At 34.6% G+C, this 27,352-nt stretch overlaps 1 protein-coding gene across 1 annotated transcript in view; it reads right to left on the bottom strand.

Annotated features, from left to right (window-relative positions):
• The window catches only part of LOC137391801 (twitchin-like), a 105,871-nt gene that overhangs the window by 53,302 nt on the left and 25,217 nt on the right, over positions 1-27,352 (bottom strand). Inside the window, exons 14-32 of the mRNA XM_068078336.1 lie at positions 26,332-26,474; positions 25,460-25,563; positions 23,081-23,106; positions 22,777-22,903; positions 22,339-22,581; positions 20,682-20,786; positions 16,234-16,259; positions 14,636-14,740; positions 13,784-13,834; positions 12,969-13,287; positions 11,678-11,817; positions 10,819-10,960; positions 10,314-10,411; positions 8,869-9,055; positions 7,583-7,724; positions 4,001-4,149; positions 2,652-2,813; positions 767-886; positions 87-248 (exon numbers count right to left, since the gene is read on the bottom strand). Of these exons, the coding sequence (XP_067934437.1) occupies positions 87-248; positions 767-886; positions 2,652-2,813; positions 4,001-4,149; positions 7,583-7,724; positions 8,869-9,055; positions 10,314-10,411; positions 10,819-10,960; positions 11,678-11,817; positions 12,969-13,287; positions 13,784-13,834; positions 14,636-14,740; positions 16,234-16,259; positions 20,682-20,786; positions 22,339-22,581; positions 22,777-22,903; positions 23,081-23,106; positions 25,460-25,563; positions 26,332-26,474 (2,551 nt within the window). The remainder of the gene's footprint in view (positions 1-86; positions 249-766; positions 887-2,651; positions 2,814-4,000; positions 4,150-7,582; positions 7,725-8,868; positions 9,056-10,313; positions 10,412-10,818; positions 10,961-11,677; positions 11,818-12,968; positions 13,288-13,783; positions 13,835-14,635; positions 14,741-16,233; positions 16,260-20,681; positions 20,787-22,338; positions 22,582-22,776; positions 22,904-23,080; positions 23,107-25,459; positions 25,564-26,331; positions 26,475-27,352) is intronic.

Genomic DNA, 27,352 nt, shown 5'->3' with positions numbered 1-27,352 from the left:
TTTTTTATTGCGTATATCTTCTATTTTTCATTTTTTACATTTTAGGAGCAGCATCAGACCTAAACTGTTGACACTCGAGATATTACCAGACTTGCTCCACGACTGTCCCCGTTTGGTAATATTCTTGCTCTCAATAACGTAGTGTAGAATTGGCTCCCCTCCATCATCTTTTGGCTCCTTCCACCTTATTAGGATGTTGTCTGCCCAGATCTCTTCCGGTTCAATATCTTCTGGTTTCCCAGGTTTATCTAAATGTGATTTGCATAGGGAGACATCACAGGTTACAAACGTTAAATAACTTTAGATATTTCAGCAATCATACCAATTTAGCCTGTTTGCCTTCTTAGCAGAAAGTACTTTTCTGTCCCCAAACACACAGCATTAGTTTTTCTCAGGTTTAAAACTCCAGAATTCAGTGGAATTGAGAAATCTCACAACATTCTAGCAAACTTAAAAGATTATTTGCAAGCTAAGCAGGCATGAGCAATCTTTTGCAGAAAGTGGGTACAAAACCTTCTGCATCCGAACATTTAAGTTTAGTGAGAGAGAGAGAGAGAGTGAGAGAGAGGAGAGTTTTTATTTAAAACTTTAAATAAAAACTTGAAAAAAGTTTTTATTTAAAAAAGCTAGTGCCAAGTGCTATGAACCATGTTGAGAAGCAAACTTCAAATCTCTCTTTAGAATAGAACTGCATGAAAGACAATTCGGACTAATTTCAGTTTACCAGAAGGCGAATGCAAGAATTCAAAGAAGCATACAAACTCACCAACAACTTTAATCACAATTGGACACTCTACCTCTCCGGCATCATTGCTCAGTTTGACTTTGTAGGTACCGGAGTCTGCTCGGCTAGCCTTGTCTATAGCTAGTACCAGCTTCTCTTTCTCTGCAACACAACAGGGTAAAGTGGGTAATAAATAGTTTCCACACATGACTTCTAATACGCTTTGTTTGCAGTCTCTCATGAAGTCTTTTCTATTCAGACATTAGCTGGTAATGACATAGAGTTGACGACTATGGCTGGTAATAACACAGAGTTGACGACTAAGGCTGGTAATAACACAGAGTAGACGACTATGGCAGGTGATGACACAGAGTTGACGACTATGACTGGTAATGACACAGAGTTGACGATTATGGCTGGTAATAACACAGAGTTGATGACTATGGCTGGTAATAACACAGAGTTGATGACTATGGCTGATAATGACACAGAGTTGATGACTATGGCTGGATTTGAGTAAAGCAACATTGAATACAAGATACAAGCTTTCAACAGCCTGTAAATGAAAAAATTTAGTGCTGTATGAATATAAGTGATGAGCCGTACTGTCTAAGAGTTATCATCCCTCTATTAGTTTTGATGTGCTGTAATGTACATCGAACTTGCTGGAATAAATGGTTTACTTGATAAACTATACTGACCTATATTAAAAAATAGAAGGTGCAGACAATGTGAAAAGAACAAAATAAAGAGATTTTTATTTTTGCCAAATATGACATTATTATCCATTATATTACACTTAAAACGCATGTATTTATAGTGACACTATTACATAGAGCTGATGGCATGGGGAGCATTTGAATTTGACCCTGATCTGTGAACAACACATCAGGGTTAAATTCACAAGAAAGGCCACCAGTGGTGACAAGAAAGTCATCTAACCTTACACATTGCTATGAGCAATATGCAATATACCTTGTATATTGCATATTGCAATCACAAGGTATATTGCATATTGCATATGCAATATACCTTGTATATTGCATATTGCAATCACAAGGTATATTGCATATTGCATATGCAATATACCTTGTATATTGCATATTGCAATCACAAGGTATATTGCATATTGCATATGCAATATACCTTGTATATTGCTCTCTGCAACTGGAAATTTCTCCAGTCATTGAGGTTGTTTAGCTGAGATCACAAAGACTTTGGTCAACAAGGCTCATAAAACACCCTCAGCCTCTTTTCGCAGGAAGCAAAGCTGGTATCGTACTCGGTCTTCAAAGGATTGCGCAGAAACACTACGCGACTTACTGTATTACACTTACACTATTAACTTACTGTTTCAAGCTTTCACAACAAACCTTTTTTTGTGAAAAATATCCCATTGCATCATAATCTACTAATTTAAAAAACATGTAACACATACAACAGTTGATTTTTCTCTATTGCAAAAAAAACCTAGTGAGAAAAATGCCAAAACCTAAAGCCTAGCAATTTTATTAGCATTTGACCAGAACAGTTTTTATCCTGTAAGGTGTACATAGTACACAAGTTATTAATATTGCTGGTGAGGAATGAAGAAGTCTTCTGACTATGATAGCTGCTAGACTTTCAGGAAGTACCAGTAGAACAAGTAGAATGTGATAAGAATGTCTAGCAGAATTTAATTAAACATAACAAACATTGTCAACATTTATCATAAGTTAAAGGTCGAAGGTTAAAGGTCGAAGCTAAGTTAACAATAATAAATAAAAGAATAACAAATAAAAAATTTGAGTTTATTAATTTTTTTGGCAGCGGTCGAATTTATGCTCTATCTTGAGCCCTTATCAAAGCCTTGTAGCTCAGAGCTACAGTTAATGCTAAGATGCTCTGTGATGAAAGAAAGAAGATGGACAATAGACTTGAAACATACCAGATCTGACTTTCTGGTGCTTGTCTAGTTTGTTACCATCTTTGTTCCACTTGATTATTGGATCGGTGCCTGTGAAAGGCAGCTCAACAGAAACAGGCTGTCCGGCTTTCACATGCAGCACCTTCGGAAGGTTATTCAAGGCGAGTGCAGGTGGCTTCATCGCTAAACATACAGATACACTGATGAAATATAGCAAAAGTAGATAACTCCAAAACATAAAACAATTGATAACGTTTGATAGCAAATAGATTGAGAGAGCTGATTGAGAATTCTACAGCCTGACAAGCCATGCAGGTAGCCTAGAACTATGAGCTGCCACTCGACTGACTATCCAACCTTCTAGCTCTCTGCTCTCCTCGAAACCCAAAAGAGGAGATGTCTCTACAGGAGGAACACACTTCAAATGTATCTTGGCGCCTTGAGCGCTTGAAGCTTCCTTACCACCTTTTCCCATTTCCAACTTACGCTGCTCATCTGACAGACCAACGTTAGCATGAAGCTCGCGTTGGTATTTGTCAGACAGAACAGAATTGTTCAATTTCTTGCCGCTGGCTAGATAGATACAATTAAAAAGTTGTAGCTTTAAAATATGTATAAAACAATAGCAAATTATAAGAGATGCAAGCCTAGATTACTTTTGCTAAGTCTCCATACAGAGATAGTGTAGTGACACCGGGGTGTGCCAGTGCTGAAGTGCTACGCTGAACTGACGGCTGAATATGTTTCCGTGAAGCGATGGTTGTGAGACGCCTTATGACAAAGTTGTACTTGTATCCTTAACCTAAGGGCATGCGCAATGGCGACTCTATTGGAAGGCTGCTTCATTGGCACAAGGATGGCGCAACGCACCGATTTTTCGCTTCCAAATAGTGCCAGCGAATCATGATAGAATGAGAGTGACACGAATGTTTCCATTATGGCATTGCAGCGCCACATGAGGGTGTGTCGCTACGATGTCGCTGTATGGAAACTTAATATTTAGTCCTCATTGTGAGGGCAAACCATAGCACCAGTCTTGCCTTCATCTCATGACAAAATGCGTCACAAAAGCACTTCTTGCACATTTTCGTGAATGCTATTTGCCTTCCAATATGTTCTAAATTTTCTGAGTAGAACTTGCATCAATTTTTCAAATTTTAATGCATGTACTCATGCAAACCAAAAATTACACAAAACAAACATATGACAACCATAAAAACAAATAAATTAAATAGGGAAAGTGCATGCATTCATATATCACAGAAAATAAAACTTGGAAAAAGCACCAGTTAAGACATTGTTTCAAGTTTTAAGGGCCGAAATGGCAGCAAACTCATCAGAATTCTAATGATGACTTTTAAAAATGTTACCTTCATCAACGATGAGCTTAGCGCTTGTAGTCTGAGAACCAACTTTGCAGGTATATTCAGCAGCATCCGTCATTTCAGCATTGTCAATGATGAGCAGGTGCTTGTCGATATGGCTTTGATGATCTAATTTTTCTGCAACTGGGTGCAGTCTGTATAAGTACCAGAAGATTACTGTATGATTAAGAAGGGTACAACACAGTGTTATGGGTAAAATGAAACTGTCAACAAGATGAAAAAAGAGGAATACTCTCACATCTACTGAATATTTTTGACCATACCCAGGAATTTTCACTTTCTAATAATAAGATATCCCTAAAAGTCTTTTTTGTGTTACTATTACTTAACTTGTAATAAATTTGGAAAACATTAGGCAGAAAACTTTTAAGAACTTTAAATTCTGAAGGAAGTTTTATGCACGCACTCTGCTTGTCATGCACTCGATTACATTTTTGTCTGTTTACCAGCCACGGAGTAGAAAACACGTGATTGAGAACAGGCAACACTTAGCTTGAGTCGTAGTTTGCATTAATTTCACAAATAATACCAGAAAGGCGTCATCTCAGACCGCATTTGAAACATATAAAAGAACTCTATTGTCTCAAATAAAACACTTTCAATTTTGAAAGTTGTGCTTTTATTCCAGAATAGCAGAATTCGATTTATTTCTAGTTTACTCAACTACCTGGTTAACCTGCAGCTGTGTTGACCAAATTAGCATTGCATGATTGAACGTGTAGAAAGCGGAACCAATATGACAATAATATTCACAATCACCTGGTATAGTTTTTGGCTCTGCAAGTAGCAATTCACGCGAACAACCAATTGCTTACAGCTTAAACATTTTTATACATAAATTTTACTTACTCCGAATGTGTCCACATATGTACTTAACTAGGTTATGATAAATATTTTATAGTAAATCATATGACAGCAAGTAGAGCTTCACAAATTCTACTAAAGACTTTATGCTTCTATTCCAGGTGAGCCAACTGCCAGAGCTTACCAAAGATTTTCTGTTCAACGATTAAAAACGAAGTTAGGTTGGTAAGCAGAAGCTGAATTCATGCTGTTATTTTCTTTTCAAAACGATGTTCTTATTTTAGCCGTAAAAACACCTTGAAGAGGTACAGCATTGCTTCAAGTCGCCTTTAGAGAGATATACTGGTCAACCAGTATTTTTCTATTTGAGATGAAAACCAGAGCGCGTTAGTGAGAGGGTTAAAATAATTTCTATAAAAACAGACAAATCTATCCTACTTACTTGGGTGCCTTTATGGCACCAGACATCCGAGCAGCCATATATTGGCCTTTTGATGTCACCCCATCAGGTATGCTAGTCACACATACATGAGATAAAGGCATTAACAAATCATGGTTTGCACAAAGCCAGCGCTCATGAGGATCTAAGCATAAACAATAAAAAACAGCGAAGCAACTAATAAAATTCAAATAGACAAATTACAAATAAAGTGGGTTAAACAATATAGGAGGTGGCAAGAATTGATATAATTACTAGAACGAAGCAACAATTTCTTGCCAAATTTTTTTTCTTGTCAAGTTTTAAAGGCTGTGATTTTGGGCTGACCACACTTTTGGACAACATTTAACAGGAAACTAAAATTTGGCCAAACGACTAACCAATAAAACAAAGCTGTTCTCCAAGGCAGGCACCTGCAGACTAGCCACACGACTTTGCCCATAGCCCATTTTAGTGTACTCAGCCCATCTCACGTTTTACCATAAAACTTTTGAGCTAAATGATAAATTCTAGCCTCAGATAGTCAGTCACAGCGCTGATAAAACTGAGGGCACTACCAACTACTAAGCTGTTAACGTAACTACGATGGATTAGATCTGGTTGGTACGAAGGTCAAGGACATATATGATTATGAACACGAATGGAAATTAGTAAACATTAGTAAATATTAGTGGGCAGCTGTCGGCTACGTGTACTTCTAATTTACCCTTCAGCTTCTGGTCCTTTCACTTTTACATTCCGCTGTCTACTCATGGTAACTCTAGTCATACCAAGACAAAACAACCATGAGATACAATATCAAAATGCTGTGTACAAGTCATTGCATTGAAAATTCCAGTTACATGAAAAACGAGCAAATGCACCAATAGTTTTGGCACATAAGCGCTGGCTAGTGGTAGCTCTTTCGGCTATCATCAGAGCAGAATCGGGAGTTGTGTACTCTTCGCATATGACATACTTGCTATAGATTGTTGCTAAAGCATGTCGGTTGCATAAAAACCATGAAAGTTATCAGGATTTGCTAGCTATTAAGAAATTTTACAAGTATTGTTGACTAATAAACCTTGCAACTAGCAACTAGCAACTAGCAATTAGCAACTAGCAACTAGCAACTTCGCAGCCATGGAGATGCCAGAGTGTCACACACGAGTCTGACACAATATCACAAGTTCTTTATATCACCCAATTAGATGCTGAATCAACGCAAGTAAGATGAACAAAGATATTCTTAGTAGTGAAACAGAATCTGTTCAATAGATCAATTCTCTTTAGTCAATGCTTATAGTTGATCGATCTGGGGAGTTGCCTCCTCCTAAAAATGAACTTGTACAAAATTTTAGTAGATCTCTCTAAAAAGAATTGATATTTTTCTATCACTTGTGATTGTTTTTTTGCTGTTTGAGCTAATCTGACTGCAAGGATGTTTCAAGATTAAAACTGACAAGACTTGATTGCGGTTAAAACGCTCAGAAGAAAAATACATGTAAAATGACATCACTAGTTGCTATCAATGCAATAATTGATAGTGTCTAAGTCTGTCTTGATAAGTGTCTACTCTCTTAATCTTTTTGCCACCATAGACATCATAATTGCACTTTCAGTTGGTCTGAGTGTATTAACTGCAATCAAGTTTTGTCAGTTTTAATCTTGTAACATCCTGGCAGTCAGATCACCTTAATTATCAGCAACAACCACAAATTGTAAAAAAATACCGATACTTTCTGACTATATTTATTAAAACTTTGTGTAAGTCCATCTTCAAGGCAATAGCTTGTGTTCCCAGATTGTGTCAGCTGATAACAACTTTACTTGAAGTAGTCAATGTTGTTAACACAGACCTAAATAAACGAAAGATTCCTCTTTAATAACATCTATGAAGCATTTACTTGCAGTAATCAATGTTGTTAACACAGACCTAAATAAATGGCAGATTCCTCTTTAGTAACATCACTGAAGCCTACAGTCCTGCTGTTTAGAAGTAAACATAGAACAACAAATAAAAAGTATACAGATAATCTAAATGCTGAATAAACTAGCCTGATATCTTCCAGTATACACCTAAAGACCCAGTTTTTAATACTGATACATCAAAAACATCAGAAAAACTTGATCATTCAAAACTTGACCACTTTTTATTAGTGAAAAGCAAAGATGTTAGATAGAAATACAGCCTAACCAACCTTACCATGCCTTTGTTTAAAAGAGTGACTTTGCTTAAATACATCTTAATCCGTTTTGGTAGCATATTTATTTGAACTTTTAAATCTGTCATCACCACCTTATAATATAAATACAAAGCGTGCAGTAATAGGCCCAATCAATACCTTTCATCAGCTTTGATCTCTTCACCATTTCTGTACCAGGTGACAGGCTTGTTGTGAGGGTTCTCAACCAATGTCACTAGCACAGTCTTTCTGTTTTCCAGAGCGTGCTTGGTGGCGAGAGGATCAATAAACCGTACCTCCGCTGATAAGAGAAAACTGAGTGAGTCACACAAGCGATGGCTACTTGCTATAAGTTTATGAATGGCTAAACATGAAATTTGCATCGTCTAGTTACCGTATATCAAACTTTTTTCAATTTTCCTTCTTTAGATTAAATAAGATTTAGGTAAAGACTAGAAAACTGAAAGTTTTCACTTTTATTATGGGCAAGCAAATTCAACTTCATTTATTTAATTGTTTTTTTTATCGAAAATTCCTTCTTGCATGTATCCTAATAATTTCATTTGCAATTCCATTATGCAATAGAAATTGCATAATTCCTTTTTGCAATATCTTAAGCTTATTGTATACAATTTTATTTTTTCCTTTAAATAAGCATCGTATGTGTTCTGACTCACCATTAACCATGTAAAAAATTACAGTAAATAACAATTACATAATACATATACGAGTAAGCAAATAAGAAAACTTGATAGAAGGCGAAAATGAGAGAAAAACTCGCAAGTGCTAAAGGAGCATCTGGATTTACAAGCATATACATACACTCTCCACAAAATTAGTAGAAAGTAGGCTTTGGAAATAATTCAAACTTAATCCAAAAGGAATATTTAAGGATTTCAGCTTTACAGGCAAATATCCACACAAATTTACAGTACAAGTTAGCATACTGTTTTTCTTTTACCCTAGTCAATTGTAATGGAAAATTTGTTCGCAGTTGACTTTAGCCAATAACATTTGACATAAAATAGCAAATAGGGGTAACATAATAAATAAAAAATTAAACAACGGAACAAATAGCAAAGTGAATAAAATGATACATTAGGCAAAATATTTGTGAAACAAAATGGTCAAATTAGAACTATGAAAGCAAGAACTGTACAACCACAAAAAGTAATTGATTTAATCAATTTAAACCGATGGCTAATCAATTTAGAAAAATAAGTGTACCAAACATAAAATAATTCTTTCGATTATCACAACGACAGTCAGCATGAGTTAAGAATTACGTTTTTCACAAAAGATCGTTATAGCCGAACATAAAATCCCTCATGAACCCATTTATTGTAAACCTATCGGGTTCTGAAACTTTGATACGTTGCCAACGGGTTGAATGACATACCAACATACACCCTGGCATGAAGCTGCACAATGTCGTCATTACTTACGAGTAACACGATAGTTTGCAGAACATCTGTGGTTTCCAACTTGGCACCAGTATTTGCCTTCATCATCCTCCACGGTTTTATGGATAACAATCGAGCGATGCAGCTTGTTGGCTACAAACTCAATCCGGTTTTTCGTAGGATGAAGTTGAATGAGTTTGCCTTCTGCAGGTCCTTTGAACCATTTTACCTTGAAACAAGCAAATTATATGAGTGACTGTTTTGCCTGTGAAGCTGTTAGAAACTACGAGGAGTTATAAAAGCTCTACTTATACATGTATAACAAAGAAGCGTGGCATATAGCATGTAGCATGTACATGTAGTCTGTAGCACTGGGTGGTTGGTCTGGGGTAGACAGACGGTAGGCTATAGTGCTAAGATGACGTAAATTGTGAACCAGCAATGATATGAAGGCTTGTTGCAATGCGATCGGGTGAGTATTTGGTACCTGTGACACAATGTAGTGTAGTATTATTTGGTCTAAGACAGTGAGGCAGCGTATGATGGGAAAAACCTAGCATGTTGCATGATAGCATAGTAGAGTCACCATACTGTAATATATTATAGCACATTATTCTACAATGCCAAGCTAAGCTATATTTCAGATTATACCACGACTTGTTTTAGCACACTATACTGTACCATAGCTGATCTAACACATTTCACCACACTGCAATGCGGTGTGACCATGCACATTCACTTTGTCTGTTTTAACACAAATTTTATATTTTACCACAATGCACGGCGCTACGACAAACACTGACCACCTACTGACCACATTTTATTATTATGAATGATACAGTGGGATACCATAGGTAGAAACATCCCTTTTGGGGGTAGTATAGAATATAGGACGGTATGGAACGACAGAATATGACAACTTTGAATATTATGACAAACTAAACTAAATTATATTTTATAATTGTGCATAATTTAAAATCATTCATTATAATTTTATAATGTGATGTTGTGTGAGATTTTATAATATAGTATTGTGTGATATGCTATGATATAGAATTATGTGATTTATAATATGCTATAATGTGACATGTTATGATTGTACAGCATTGTGTGACACACTTTGACATGACACTGTGTGACACACTTTGTCATGATATCGTGTGACACACTTTGACATGACATTGCATGACACACTTTGACATGACATTGCATGACCTGCTTCAAAATGACATTATGGGGCACACTTTGACACGATATTGTGTGACACACTTTGACATGATATTGTGTGACATGTCATTTTGGAGCATCATGTGACGATTCATGATTGATTTGCTAGAGTTTCCAGCTTTTGTTGAAACGGGAAACGGATTACAAAGTTTCCACTGCTTACACTTCAGATACCAACTGCATGTATACACAAGTAGACCAATGTTGCTGATAGGATCTCCTAGATTAGATCACAGCTAAGTAAGGAACAAGAGACTCACTGGTGCTGACTCGTGGCTGACAAGGCAGACCATCTCTCCTGTGTTTAGCTCGAGGACATCCACATCTTTTAGAACATCCACAAAGTTGTAGTCCGGCTCTAAAAACATAAAAAAACATGCTTTTTCTCGATTATCATAACCCCAAAAAATGTATAACAATAAATATGGCAGTTTGTGAATGTTTCTCGGGTGACAAAAGATTAAAAACTCGAAAATTTAAAAACAAAATGACACAAGCAATAGTTTATTGACGCAGCTATTAAAACACTCTAGGAAGCTGTACATGTAATAGTGTTTACTACATCCAAAGTGAATTTGTGGTTGCTAGTAACAAAGAAGGTGCATTTATAAAAGCCCAAACCTCCGGTTATCACATGACAGATCACATGACAATCTCCTGTTATCACATGGTAATAATATAAAAACTCTGCAAGGCTTTAATAGCACAATGATATCTGAACTAAAAGCACACAGAGGATAGTCTCACAGTTCAATAATTTCTCACCTGTGACCTCAAACTCACACGCAGTCGTGTCACCAGTAGCTGTTTCACAAGAAATTCGTCCGGCCATTTCTGGGGTAATTTTTGAGAGTTTTAGTATATGCCGGTTTCCTCGCTGAGACATGAGGCACTTTCCTCCTTTGTTCTGCAAAAGACATGCCCTCTTTGTATTTGCACTTCTATGACTGCGACTACTACAACTACTTCTACAACCACTACCACTATTACATTTATGACTGCAACTGCTACTACGACTACTTCTATGGCTATGGCTACTTCTACTAAAACTTAAATTGCCATTTTAATGTTAAACCTACTGCCCCGGCCTTCACCACTGCTATAAGCAGTACTACCAGTGATAATAGCATCTGCATAACCAGTACTCCCAGTACTACCCATGTTACCACTACTACTACTACTACTACTACTACTACTACTACTACTACTACTACTACTAATACTACTACTATAGCTACCACTGTTACGACTATTTTTACTGTTGCTATATTACTACTGCTACCACTACCACTGTTGCTACTACTACTACTACTGCTACTACTACTACTACTACCACTACTACTACTACTACTGCTACTACTACTACTACTAATAATAATAATACTACTAATAATAATACTAATAATAATACTAGTACTACCAGTAATACTATTACTATAGGCACCACTACTGCTACTACCACTACTACTACTCATACTGCTACTAGTACCGCTACTATAACTAATACTAATTTTGTCTCTATAAAATTTTTTAGTAGATGTACTGAAAAAGCTTCAGCATGATAGCATTTGAAGCATAAAATAAATAAATAGATGATACGACTGTGTAATGAAACGCTACATACTGTCATTGGCTTGCCATCTAGCTTCCATACAACTCTTGCACTTTGGTCATTGAGGAAGCACTCTAGCTGTGCATCTTTACCAACATCGGCTTTGTAATTCTTTGGTAGAGGAGTACTGAATGTGAATCTCTTAGCTTTTTCTGTAAATCAGTATACCTTTGCTATATCATTTAGTAGCATCCTTTCTAAACTTGCAATTAAAAGATATGTTATATAAGGATAACAACAATATTAACATCTCGATTATAGTATAAAGAGGATATAATATCATAATTGAAGCTATAAGGCCATTCAAATGATTTTGTATTTAAAACTTATTTGGCTTAATTATTTAAGCGTAAACATAAACAGACTGTAAAATTCATTGTTGTAGTTTTTATTTTATGATTACTGGGACACACAGAGGTAGTATATAACCAACTATGCATGAAACTCTAAAAAATGGATGTTCATGGCCATATCTGTTAAACTGGCATATGGCATTTTTGTAAAGAGATGTTATGGAGACCATAGCTTAGAATAATATTCTAAAAAATTTTAAATAACTACAGCAAGTTATGATAAAATATAACTTACTATAATAAACTGCAGCAGGCAATGAAGTGCATGAGGGGCTGTAACATGCTATATGCTCTGAAATAGTTCATCTATTTTACCAGAGACTTTTAATGCTTTTAGAAATTGATGTATAATTAAATACGAAACAATACCATTAGTTGAAAGAGACGTATTTACTTAAATTGTTTTTAGCATTTGTATGTTAGTCAACAGCTAAATTACGTTATGTTAAAACAGCTATTTGAAAAACTGAAATATCACCTCAATTAATCATGAACTGAAAAACGAAACTAAAATAGAAAAAGTAATATTTATGACAGATATTGTTACAACCAGAAATATATAGCTAAAACTTCGCATCTGAAAAAGTAGGAATTTTGATGTACATGTAGATGTAAGCAATTTCAATAAAAGTTACCAGAAAATTGAAAATTGCTGAATTGATAGATACCTAGCGGATGTACTATGAACAGTTTTCAGCTGAAAATTACACACTTCCAAAAAGCAGTCAAGTCTCCGTAAAACTGAACTTCATTGTCTCTCACGGGACATAAAACCTGGCTTGTTCAAAAATTGCAGTGAAATGGCTTTTTCTAATACTTGTTTCAGCTGTAAACACTATGAATTACTCTCTTAAGCAAAAAGAAGATGACAAATATGGAGTAAATACTAAACTATGACCAAGTGTTCAGAGCTTAACCGACAAGAAGCATAAACATTCTATTTTACTAACCCGCGACTTCAATCCAACCGGATGTCTTCACATCATCACACAGCAATATGTACTTTCCGGCATCTTTAGGTGACAGCTTCTTAATAGTGAGCTTATGAATACAGTCAAGGTGCTCTAAATGAATGTTGTTTCCATGAAATATCTCTAGCTTGTTTTTAAACCATCTAACTTTGCGAGGATTTGGTATAGAGAATTCAGCCTCCATCACACAATGCCCATCTTCCTCCTTTAAGTTTTGGTCTTCGAGCTCTCTTATAAATACAGGCACTTCTTGCTGAACTTTTTCACGATGTTGCAACGTTGGCCAATCGGGAATAACCTTAAAAATGACAATATATTTACCAGTAATAGACTAAAATGTATCTGGAAAGAAAAATATTTCTTCGCTACAGCTCTGTTTTGTGATGTAATTTGTCAGGTGTCTTTGTTTGAAAATTTTTTTTTAAACAAAGACATCTGACGAGCCACACCGCAAAATAGACTTGTGGTGAAAAAATTCTACTTTCCGGATTAGCTTTAATCTAAACAATTACCTCACATATTATTATTAGTGTAGAGTTTTTTGTAGCTTTGAATTTTACTATATTTCATTTATATTTAGTCGTAGAAGTATTTTTGAACATAAATATCGAATAACTATTTACTTTTGCTTATGTACCAGTAAAACACGTCTTCTAGAAAAAAGATTCCCTTTGTGCACTTTTTTCATGAGTTTAAATTACTAAACTTATGAGAGATCAACTCTAGTTAAACTGGTTTAGTAGTAAGGATAAAAAGAGCAAAAAGTGCTATGCCCAAGTTTGCAAAAAACATACCTCTGCGAGAGAAGCTCTCCTCTCCTGATTGTGAAGTTTGGCTGGGTCAAGCTACAACAAGAACAAACTTTTGAATTTAATATAGGCTAAAGTCTCCTTTGAAATTAGACTTTCACGGTTTGCAACACAAACGCTCTTGCACTATATAACTTGCCTAATACAGTCTTGTTCTTAACAAAAAAAGCTAGGCGTACAACCCTGCAAAATACAAGTCTAACCCTGCACAATACAAATGGTCTAACCCTGCACAATACAAATGGTCTTACCCTGCACAATGCAAGGGTCTAACCTTGCACAATGCAAGGGTTCTAACCTTGCACAATACCAGGGTTCTAACCTTGCACAATACCAGGGTTCTAACCTTGCACAATACCAGGGTTCTAACCCTACACAATGGAAGGGTCTAACCTGCACAATATAAGGAGATCTGACCCTGCACAATATAAGGAGGTCTGACCCTGCACAATACAAGGAGGTCTGACCCTGCACATTAGCAGAAGATCTATCCTGCACAACGCAAGTAGTTTTACTCTACATAATAAAAGCAGTACAATCTTATTTGAGGAGACATCCGCAATGATTATACAATATGTCTGAAAACTTGCTGAAATTAGTGAATCACATCAATTTACACGTAAATGCAGAGAAGAAACAATGCATGCCTTCTTGTGCCAATAGCAGTTTTCAAAACTAATGCGGTGTGCTTCTTTGATTGCAAAATGATAACATGTTGTGTTTTTCCTTACTTGTTCTTATCTACATTAGTATAAGTAATAAAATATTGATATCCAAAGAATTTACCAAAATATTATGCATGGCTAGGCTGCATAAACCAATCATAACATCTGTTACCGTATTATCTGTGCTGACTTTACGAAGAGCTGGCATTTCTATTTCAGCCACACTAGAACCACGACGGCTGTTACGACCGCTGTTACGGCCACTTCCTGGCTGAGTCTATCATCAACAAACACAAGCAACATCTATAGAAAATGCAACAAATAGCAGACAACTCTGCATGAGTATGAGACATGAAGCAGGTCAATTGCTTCAATGGTCGAGCAAGCGAGTGGTTATTCGAGCTTCAAACTGGTATATTACTTGTAAACAAACAGTCAGTAATTGTTCATGCCAACCACAATGTCAGCTAACATATCTAGTAAAGGTAGCTAAAGGTCACTACTATATACTTGTAAAGGTAGCTAAAGGTCACTACTATATACTTGATGTTGGTGTCAGTAGATGCTCTTTTGTAAGAAAATAGCTGAAGATTCTGCAAATTTGAGCTAAACCTTATAAGATCATTCTAATATTTTAAAAACTTGACATAGCCATTGGAGTGTTGAAGGCATTTACTGGCAGAGCTCTACTAGTCTTGTTATCCGTTAAGTTCTGAGACAGATTTAGTTACAACTTCCATGTAATTTAAAAAAACAAAGGTTAAAGCATTCAAATCTTAGATTTTGAAAGCAAACTTTTTTAATCCAGTTATGATAATATATGTATGGCTACATTATTGCACTGATCATAAAAGAGCTGTCAGAAACCTAACCACCTAAAAGATAAAAAATAATTTTTGATTGTATGACAAAAGACTCTCGTATTGCTGTTTTAATTTCGTGTTTGTTGTTCTTAAAAACCTTCTGGAAGCATTCAATAATATGAGCTGTGAAATATTCAACAAGAGAAGACAACTGAAAAGACAACTGTTGTAACGATGGTTCAAAACACTCAGACATGCGGCATGCTAATACACGCTACTACACTCATAGGTATAAATAATCAACTATCTAAACAGCTAAGCTCATTTTCAACTCGTACCCCGGAACTAGCTGCTGTGTAGCTAGTCTTACGTAATACAGATTTTAAGAGGTCGAAAGAAGTACTATGTGAGCTTGTGTACTCCTCGATGCTCTCCACACTTCCTACGCTGCTGCAGCGGCTAGCTCTACCGCTCTCATCAGCTTAAACAATAACATTGTGTCTTCAGGTGTTCCTGCTCACCCACACTCAATGAGGAGATTCATGGTGCTGAATGTTAGTGTTAAAAGTGTCAGCCTAAAGCGTGTTGCTCAGAAAGAAATAACAAACAAATGGAACATAATCAAAACATCTATTTTTTAAAACACATCACCAATAATAGAACTAAGGTAAACCACCACAAATGTACTGAAACAGATCAGTGGGAAAATACCATCAGCAACATACAATCCGAAATTATTTTTTCTGTTATAAATGAAGTTCATGTCAGTTACATGTCTAGAGTGATGTCATCAGAATAAGTTTAAGATGGCCATACCGGTGTGAGTCATACAAACAATAAAATGTTAGTATGCACACAGTTTGAGGGATTAATTACATGCCGCTTAATGCAAGATATCAAAAGTTCAGCAAACATTTAACATCAATGCACTACTCGCGACCATTGGACAAAATTTCTTCGGAGTTACCTGCTCCAAAGAGGGCTCTCGGTCCACTGAAATGCATAGAAATAAATGAACTAAACTGCAAAACCTATGGCTCTCGGATAATACTGCAACAGAAATCTAAGAGCTATCAGCTATGTATATAACTGCCAATCTACACTAAGACAAGTAATATTGATATATAACTGCTATATACATGTATATAGGATAAGAGAGTGGTTTATTTTAGTTGAAGATAATTAGTGATATTACAAACTATTACAAACCGTTCAACGAAAAATTGTTTCAAGAATGGTAAAAAATGAGCGTCACTTAAACTATTTAATGTAACAAGTTGTCATTATATTCACCATTAAAAAACAAAATGCATCATTTTGTAATGTTTATATTATACCCTTTAGTAGTTGACCTTAAACGAATGAAAATTCATGCACCAACTTCGAATTTCAAATGATAGTCATAGAAAAAACGTCAAAATGCTAAAGGTTTGCTATTATAAGTTTGAAGACTGTGTAGAAATTGATTAAAAGTTAGTTAAGAAAAATTTGAGTTGACGCAATTGTTTTGTTTTCAATTCACACAAATAAGTGACACCTACCTTTTACTAACGCTTGTTTACTGAAGGCTATAATTGGTCTATTAATTAATATAAATAGATGTTTCTCTAAAGTCTTTGCAGAAAAATATCATGACTGATTTCCAATGGCGAGTGCCCTAACCATTTTTCTGATCCTTTAATTTTTGACGATAATTACTAATTAAGAATTGGGAAACAAAATGAAAGTCAAAACCAAGAAATTTTTTGACAGTTTTGTAGCTTGTAGTAATGTGAGGTTTTTGTTATAGCTAGCATGTGCTGTCAAACAAAACAAAAGCCGATTGCTGCACTGTTGTACAGCCTTCATGGCATGCCCACCAAGCTCTCTGGTTGGAGAAATGTTGAGAGAAAGGAAAGAGTTTGCTTATCATAGAATGCTCAAGCAGTGAAAGTTTATCTTACTATTATATATATGATGATATATATTGTATTTATGGCGATATATACTGTATCTATGGTGATATATACTGTATCTATGGTGATATATGCTGTATCTATGGGAATATATACTGTATCTATGGGGATATATACTGTATCTATGGGGATATATAATGGATCTATGGTGATATATATTGTATCTATAGTGACATATACTGTATCTATGATGATATATATCACATCTATGGTGATATATACTGTATCTTTGGTGATAGATATTGTATCTATGATGATATATACTGTATCTATGGTGATATATACTGTATCTATGATGATATATACTGTATATATGGTGATATATACTGTATCTATGGTGATATATACTGTATCTATGGTGATATATACTGTATCTATGGTGATATATACTGTATCTATGGGAATATATAATGGATTTATGGTGATTAATACTGTATCTATGGGGATATATAATGGATCTATGGTGATATATATTGTATCTATAGTGACATATACTGTATCTATGATGATATATATCTCATCTATGGTGATATATACTGTATCTTTGGTGATAGATATTGTATCTATGATGATATATACTGTATCCATGGTGATATATACTGTATCTATGATGATATATACTGTATCTATGATGATATATACTGTATATATGGTGATATATACCGTATCTATGGTGATATATACTGTATCTATGGTGATATATACTGTATCTATGGGAATATATAATGGATTTATGGTGATTAATACTGTATCTATGGGAATATATAATGGATCTATGGTGATATATATTGTATCTATAGTGACATATACTGTATCTATGATGATATATATCACATCTATGGTGATATATACTGTATCTATGGTGATATATGCTGTATCTTTGGTGATACATATTGTATTTATAGTGATATATATTGTATCAATGGTGGTATATGATGTACCTATGAAGATATATATTGTCTCTGTGGTGATATATGCTGTATCTATGATGATATATGCTGTATTCATAGTCATATATAATGTATCTATGGTGATATATACTGTATCTATGGTGATACCTATTGTATCCATGGTGATATATACTGTATCTATAGTGATATATACTGTATCTATGAAGGTATGGATGGCCACCAAGTTGCAGTTACTCAGGTAAGTAATGTGCACCTTGGCTGAGCCTCAAGCAGCTGCACATTACTTGCTGCTCGAATTGCTTTGTGTTCTCTGCCATCACAACTTGATGTCCACCTACACACAGTCACATCCTTACTACTGTCTAATCGTAGTTCTAATCTAGATATTTCTACTGTGATCTGTTGGAAGGTTTACACAAGTAAAGGTCGCCGCATTGACACAGCTTTTGGAATTAATAATATTTATCTATAGTCAAAACGTAAATCAACATTTAATAGATGGTGGGTGTGACCTTGATGTGACCTCCATGACACAACAGAGGAAATACAGACAAATGCGCTCAGCTATGAGCTGTAATAGTAGCAAGGCTTTCCGATGCGCTTGTTACAACTATTTCAAACTCAATTTGTTAGATACACACTTTTATATGTATGTATGTATGTATGTATGTATGTATGTATGTATGTATGTATGTATGTATGTATGTATGTATGTGTGTATGTATGTATGTATTTATTTATTTTCATTATTTTAATATACAGCATATAAAAAATAAGAATTTTGTAGAAAATGAGGGTCCTTATGCGCAATAGCAGAGCTAATCACGGCGCCGAACCCAAGTCAGCAGACAAAGGAGCTAAAAGTCAATAGACCTAAGCTATCCCAGTAATCCAAGCAGATGTTGTTTTAAAGTCACTTTAAATTTGTGACTTTGAAACAAATTTAAAGTGACTATTATAGCTAGTGATACGCTTCTAAAGCTGCTCACTGAGCTTTCATAGATTATGAAATATAATAAAATTGATTGCTAAAACTTTGGTGACTATATTTTAAAACCGCATTATGTAAGTGCAAATGTATTATATGTAAATATATTCTAAAACCTTTGGAATGCGTAAAGTTAATGTAAAAAAAGCAGATACATACTAGCCGCCTCGTCAAGAAAGTAAAGAAAATGAATGATTGTATGACTATAGTAGGTCTATAGTAGGTCCATAGTAGGTCTATAGTGGGTCCATAGTAGGTCTATCGTAGGTCTATGGTAGGTCTATAGTAGGACTATGATAGGTCTATAGTAGGTTCATAGTAGGTCTATTATAGACCTACTATGAACCTAATGGGTCTATACTAGGTCTATAGTGGGTCTATTGTAGGTCTATAGTAGGGCTATAGTAGGGCTATAGTAGGGCTATAGTAGGTCTATAGTGGGTTTATAGTAGGTCTATAGTAGGTCTATAGTAGGTCTATAGTAGGTCTATAGTAGGTCTATACTAGGTCTATAGTGGGTCTATTGTAGGTCTATAGTAGGGCTATAGTAGGTCTATAGTAGTGCTATAGTAGGTCTATAGTGGGTCTATAGTAGGGCTATAGTAGGTCTATAGTAGGTCTATAGTAGGTCTATAGTGGGTCTATAGTAGGGCTATAGTAGGTATATAGTAAGTTTTCAACAGAAAATGGATGAGCTACCCAGTAGCCAACAGCCAACCATCAAATGGAGTAGGGCCTTATTTTAAGGCACTTTAATTGATCAATACTCTCTCATGAAGCAATCCCTGCACTAATGCTCTCAGATGTATTGGGATTATCCTCTCTCTAACTGAGAGTGAGAGCTCCAATGAGAAACGCGCTTGGTCAAAACATAGACTAGCCAAACATTCTTTTTTAGTTATGGCAAAGATTTTTTGTATTGCCAGCCAAAACAGGTGCTCTGATTGCATCATTTTGCTTTCAAATTTTTTGAATTAAGATGCTCTGGTGAACCTAAAGCAATACCTATATCAAACCACTCTAAGTGAATGTATGAACATTTTTAATCACATGATCTGAGACTAGTAAAGGAATGGATTTAGTTAAAACTGGCCTTAGAGCAGCTGCATATGTATTACTCAAAACAAACAGGATATACATATTTTCTTTAGAAACGCCTGCATTATTGTTTATTACTACTACTATCACTATTTCACTAAGACACAAAAAATAATTCAAAATGCAATATAATAATATACATAAAATACATACAGTAATTATGTTATTGTCTAATATTTACACTTTTCCTAGTGAGAATGTACAGTTTGCTAGGCAATTCCATTGATCAAAACTACATGTATATATAACTTTCTTATATGAATAGTTGAGTAACATTTGAATGTCAACAAACAAAACCACTTTGGTTACCTTAGACAAAAATATTCGCAGATGTTTGAGTATTGCCATGAGCATTGGAAGCCTTGAGAAAGTATAGACCAAAGTCTTCTACCAAAGTTAATCAACCGGATGACTAAATAACAATGAAATATTAAATATGAAAGAAATGATATAGCAAACTCACAGTGTTTCAACTGCCCCCAGTCTGGATCATCTTCTTGGCTTTGTCGTTTCTTGTGATCCTTGTGCTTGAGCAGGTCTCTGAAGTCTAGCTGTGAGTCTTTGGGATCTATGGAACAGGTGTGGGGTGATAGCTTGAGCACCCGGTGTTATTTCGAGACAATTGTATGGAAAATCTTTTTTCTCTGCTATTGCCTAGCTAACATGTTAGCTAGCTGGTTGAATAAGTAAGGGGCTATAAAAAGTAGCTGAACAAAATTCTGTAGTAACATTTGGTCATTCTAGTAGCTGATAACATACTTTGGCTTCCTATTATGCTAGCTAAAATAAAAAACTTCATGCAACTTAAGCAACAAGTTAGTGAACCATCTGTACAGTTCAATATCACATGATGACCAATAGGTTACATCATAAAGGTTAGTCTCTGTGCAATGACAATATAATTTCTATGATAGTAGACTTTGATCATTAAATGATCGCAATATCTAAGTATGATTGCTGAAAAGTTTTGGCTTGTGATTGAGTCCGTTATGCTAGGAAGATTCCAAAGTTTTAGCAATTTTACCGGTCATTGAAGATTTCCTTATTCGTATGATTACAATAAGGCTATTAATATGAATTTATAGCATGTACTTTTTAAAACTGCAACATCATGTATTCATTGGTACATGATTACCACATGGTTACTGCATGGTTACCGCATTACTACTAGTATAATGCTCTGTAACTTGTTGATTGTTGTATGATTACCACATGGTTACTGCATGGTTACCGCATAACTACTAGTATACTGCTCTGTAACTTGTTGATTGTAGCATGATTTCCTCATGGTTACTGCATGGTTACTGCATGTTTAACGCATGGCTACTAATTGGTTACTGAATGGCAATACATTGATTCCTCTGTGATTCTTGCATGCTGCTCTTATCATAAAAAAAAGCAGAAAAAGCTTAAACGATAAACCTAAAAGCCTTGGCAAGTGATAATATAAAAAAGAAAAAGCAAGCGAGCTGTAAACAAGCTATAAGAACTAGTAATAACACACAAAATACTCTAGAGAGCATATTTAGCATCTAATGACGTATGATAGATAGACTAGCTACATATCTACAGCTACTGCAGTTCTATGACAACATTCTATGTTTGCAGCTAAACCTCTTTACCATTATACCATAAAACAAAATAATTCATTTTATAGTGTCTATAAAAGTTTCGTTTTTGCATATGGGTTACATACACTGAGACAACTTTTAGAGTGAAATTCTCATGGGATATAATGAAAAGATATTATTAAGAGCGATTGTGTTTAGCTGCAAACACTGTTAGTGTATACTTGACCCTGATACCTTGGTCGCTAGAAGCCGAGGCTTCCCGTGATTTCTGTGAACTGCGTTCTGTCAAATGTACATTACAATTACAAAGGACTGAAATGTAAAAAGTACCTCAAGAAGCATTCAGATGATAAGTTTTACACTTGTAAGTCAATGCAAACCCCAATTCGCTGAATCATAGCACATCGTAGGCTTCTGTTGAGCTTTTGCTAAAAATCTGAATACACCAATAATTAGCCTTTCCAAATCAGTTGTTATCATATCGCAAAGCATTTCAGCGTGATGTTTGAGTAATTAATACAGCATAAAGTGAATGATGAACTTGGTTACCTTTAACGTAGATATTGAAGTTCGCATCATCGCAAACTGTGTTGCTGTTGCTCAGAAGCTGCACTGAGTACTTTCCTTCATCTATGTATTTAGGTTTGATCATACTGATAGTGCCTGTTTTAGCAGCTGCATCCACGTTAAACTTTGTCTTGTTGCCTGGCTTTATCTCTCTTTTTCCTTTAAAGAACCTAATCTCCGGCATATACTCTCCCTCAATCGCAAACGAAATAGTCACAGTTTCACCTAAAATATATAACAGAATAACATGGTAGATATAGAGTCAGACAACTTCTGCTAATATGTAAATGACAGATATATGAATAATTTAAGTTGTCAAACAAAAGTAAGTACCTTTCAAATAAGGCTTCCATCAAAAGTAACAACCGCAAGATATAAGCTATAGTTATGTCAAATGACACAAGCTTATTTTTCGTTTACCTTCCACAACGGTGTGGTTTTGAGGTTTTTTGATAAAATGAGGACCCTGCTTTTCCTCAGTTGGAGAAGTTGGCTCAGCGGTTTTTGTCTTTCTTTTTGGACCTTCATTCTCATATCCAGGAGGCAACTAGAAGAAACAAGAGCTTTATTGATCAACAGGACTACATGTAGCTTGGATAAGCTACCAGACTAACCAGTAGTCATATGCACATTGTTCTCAATACGAAAATATTTATTTTGAACCCATTACTATTACTTCTAAAAAGACTGACATGATACCATAATAATAAATTATTGTACTTACAGCATCTTTTGATAACCTTGCAACACCTGTAAAAATACTGTCTAGTTTAGTAAAGAGAAAATAGCTTTGATATGATTCACAGATGAATAACAAATGTTAGTTATATCTAGACACTAATAAAATTCTGCGCATAATGTTGCGAGTTAATTGAACAGGGGCACACAACTGCTTGTCATTTATATATCCATCGGCAGATACTGTAGTATAGCAACGTTATCATGACATGCGCACAAAATATAATAAGCAATTGCTGGATACAGCGGGGGACATGCAAAACTCATAGTATTAGTACGCTACAGGTAAGCAATGCGCTGTCTTTATGCATCACATAAAGATAAGTTATATATACTACCATGGTAACTGTTAAAATCCAGAATTATTGCTAGAGATTATGGAAAGTTAAGTTATCACAAAAGTAGACAGCATTACGGTGAACCCAGCTAATTTTTTAGTAAACAAAAACATTCCTACTAATATTAAACAAGAGTAGTGTAAGGCTATAAAAAGCAACATTAAATGTTATCGATTTGTGACTGTTAATTTTCACTTAATTAAGAGCTATACTGATTTTTATTGTTCTTTCCTGAGCTGATTTCTTAAACAGTTTTAACAGGTTATAAAATTACTGCTGATATCAGATCAGCTCATTGGTTTCAAGTCTTGCTCCATTACATTCTGACTGCAGGATAGTTCATCCCAAAGCTCATGCCCGTTAGAGTTCTGACAATGAGCAGATAACCTTTAGGTAGCGAGCTGATTGTGGGAGAAGGGAGAGGGTGAACACCAATTCAATAGTTTTAATGAATTTCATTTTTGGCATTACTAAATTTACTGTTAATATGCGCAATAAACTCTCAACTAATTTAGAACTATATGATACGAGCAGTTAAGCCAAATAAATATTATATTCACACAAATGAGTCATGTTAGTATCACATTTAACAAGCGAAATCTAAGGAGAATGCAATTACTTTGCTCTGGTTCTACAGGCTCATGTATCTGAACTACAGGGATTATGGGTGCAGGAGTCTCGGAGTCTAAAATATACAGAAAGTGCACACAAAAACTATCCGCGCGTGTTGTACTAAAATATAATGTTTCTAATAGTATTCCAAGTTAAAAAAAACATATCTCCATGCCAAAGCTGCTACCAGCTATATATATTATCAACTATATGTTTCTACAGGTTTATTTCAAAGCTGCTGAGTAAGAGTTAATGTTTACTAATTAGACAAGACCAAGTATGGGAAACATCAAAGCAAATGTTACCTCTACAAAAAATTACAATTATCATCCATTACAGTGGATGAATACAATACAACTATTAACAGAGATTGGGTATATTTGCAATAAAACTAATAACAGAGATGGGATAGATCTGTGGGTAAAACTATTACTAGAGATAGGGTATATCTGAAGGTACAACTATTAATAGAGATAGGGTATATCTGCGGGTAAAACTATTAACAGAGATAGGGTAAATCTGAAGGTAAAACTATTAACAGAGATGGAGTAGATCTGAAGGTACAACTATTAACAGAAATAGGGTATATCTGCAAGTAAAACTCAGATGCTTTTGTTTGATCGTGTCAGCTCTTAAATTGTGAAGTTAGTCTATAACTGGTATTCTTACCTTTAATTAAAGGGCTCTAAATGCCGTAACAGAAATATTAACATAAAGTCATTTTAGACTATGAAAAATACATCAAATGTAATTGCTACTGTTAATAAATCATTTACTACAGATAAAGCTTCACTATAAATATCGCTATATACATTCCATGCCCTTTGAGTGTTGCCTCCTTGATTAAGGCTTCCTATTGTTATATATTATTATTTTAACATCTTAAAACTAAACAAACAAAGAATAGCAAATATCAAATAATAAATTGCATATAGACAAAAATAATGCTTTCAGATTACAGATATTTGTAAGAAATTACAAAATTAAAACTCAGTTTTTTACAAGAGTAACCCAAAAGAAACAATGACATATAAATAATGCTATGGCTGAAGGCTGCAAAAACTGAGCTATTTTATAAGCTTCAAAATAAGTTTGGCATTCCTATTCTTGTTTACTTTTATCTCTAATATTCTTGCTTACTATCACTACTATTCTTGTTTACTATTACTACTTGTTTAATACCGCTACAATATTTCACCATGTCACTCAATAAATAATACAATGTGTAACGCCATGACATATGTGTACAGAATAATAAACCTAATAACTATGCCATTGTCTATTATTTTCACCTTTTCTAGTGGCAGTGTACAATCTGCTATAGAATTCCTCTGCTCAAAACCAAATTAATCTCATCTTCTTATATGAAAAGTTAAGTAACATTTGAATGTCAATAAACAAACCACTTTGGTTACCTTTGACTAAGATATTCGCAGATGTTTGAGTATTGCCATGAGCATTGGAAGCCTTAAGAAAGTAAAGACCAGAGTCTTCCACCATGGCATCCTTTATCTCCAAACTGTAATGATATAAAACCTTCTCATTGCAACTTGATGTTACTGGAGTAAGTCTCACATTCTAGTTCTGTCAGTAAAGCTAGAACAGAACTACATGTAGTTTCCATTATATGTACAGCCAGCCTTAAATGAAATTGTGGTTTAGAGTATAATACATGATAAATTTTGTATGAATGACAATCATTCACACTGTTTTTTAATAATAATTCATTCCTCGTTTTTCACATGACAATTACAGGTTCTCAACTCATTTCAACTTACATGTACGTGATATGAACAAATTGCATACAACTATTTTGAAACCAATTATTTTGAAAATATCTTAGCCAGCTGCTTCAAAAATCTTCCACCTAATATCTGTTCTCTTAGCGGAGAAAGGCATTTAAAACCCTATTTGTCAAACTATTTATTCGATTTTAGTGGCTAACTGTTGCCCTTTCTTTTTTTTGTTTTTTTTTAATTGTTGTATGGCATAATTTGATAACATTTTTATTTGAAATGAAATTATCACCAATAAAGTAGTATATATATATATACTATTAAAATTTTTATAAATATTTTTTGCATATTTCACTTACAAAAAATAGAAAAAAACTTGCAAAAATAAAATTTTACTAGTTAATTTACCATGGCAAAAAATATTTGTATTTTTATGCCAATGTCTTCACGCTGTCAGAAAAAGTGAAAACAAAACAACTGAACAAGCCTGAAGAACAACATGATAAAACCGAGGAAAACACTAAATATCTTTTGAGTTAGTATACACTTACGTAGCAATATTATTTTTGAAGGTTGTGAATATATTTTTACTGTCTCCCTTCACTTCCATATCTTGTTTGAACCATGAACATTGAATTGGTGGTGTTCCTTTTACCTTAGCTTGAAGGCTAGCTGTTTTCCCATCATCCACAGTCTACAAAAAAAGACTTACTACTGGTTCACAGATAAACATAAGCTGGTGGTAGATCAACAGCCCATACAAACCTTTTGATAAAACACTTAGCACACAAGCCCAACCCACTGAAACAGCACTGGCCTTACTTCATACTAAATTTGGTAGGCTGCATCAAAGATAAATTCAAATAAAGACAGATAAAGAAAAAAACAGACTTAATATGTAGACAATTCTGTCATATAAGAAATGTACTAGTAGAATCTGCAAAAATATATTTGATGCCAAACAGAGAATATTTGTTGAATCGAACTTCTCTTAGCGTAACACTTTTCTTTTTAAAAATTTAGTACAAAGTTAATAAAATATATATTCATCACTCGGGTAGCAAGTCATGAATAAATATCATTTGAGTCGATGAGCTGAGCCTACTGCTTGCCTTGTAAACATTTTCATTTCACTAACATTCTATTAACTTCAGAAAACTGAAAATTATTTGGAACAGCAAGTGCACACTAAGAATAAGCTTTAATGCCTGCAGAGAATGCATTGAATATTTTTAGATATATCAACCAAATTTGATCAATATAGAATAAACTGTTACTTTTCCAGAGTATCAGGAATGTGCAGAACACTATCAATGGATGCTACATCTTACCATTCCTTAATTACCTAAATCTTTATTTTAACTTCTGTAGTCAGCTTTGGTTGCTAAGGAACACACAAGAGCTTTTGGTGATATACTAGATAATTTGTTTATGTGACAATACAATGCTGAAAATATTTTAATTATTTATAGTTTATAATTAAGCACCAAATATTTAATTAGTCGGAGACATACAACCTTATTGTGTGATGAATTCACACAATAACAAGTATGCGAACAAAAGCTACTCTAC

Source organism: Watersipora subatra, chromosome 3 (assembly GCF_963576615.1).
Source record: "Watersipora subatra chromosome 3, tzWatSuba1.1, whole genome shotgun sequence".
Classification (NCBI taxonomy): domain Eukaryota; kingdom Metazoa; phylum Bryozoa; class Gymnolaemata; order Cheilostomatida; family Watersiporidae; genus Watersipora; species Watersipora subatra.
This window is presented reverse-complemented; position numbering and strand designations above follow the sequence as displayed.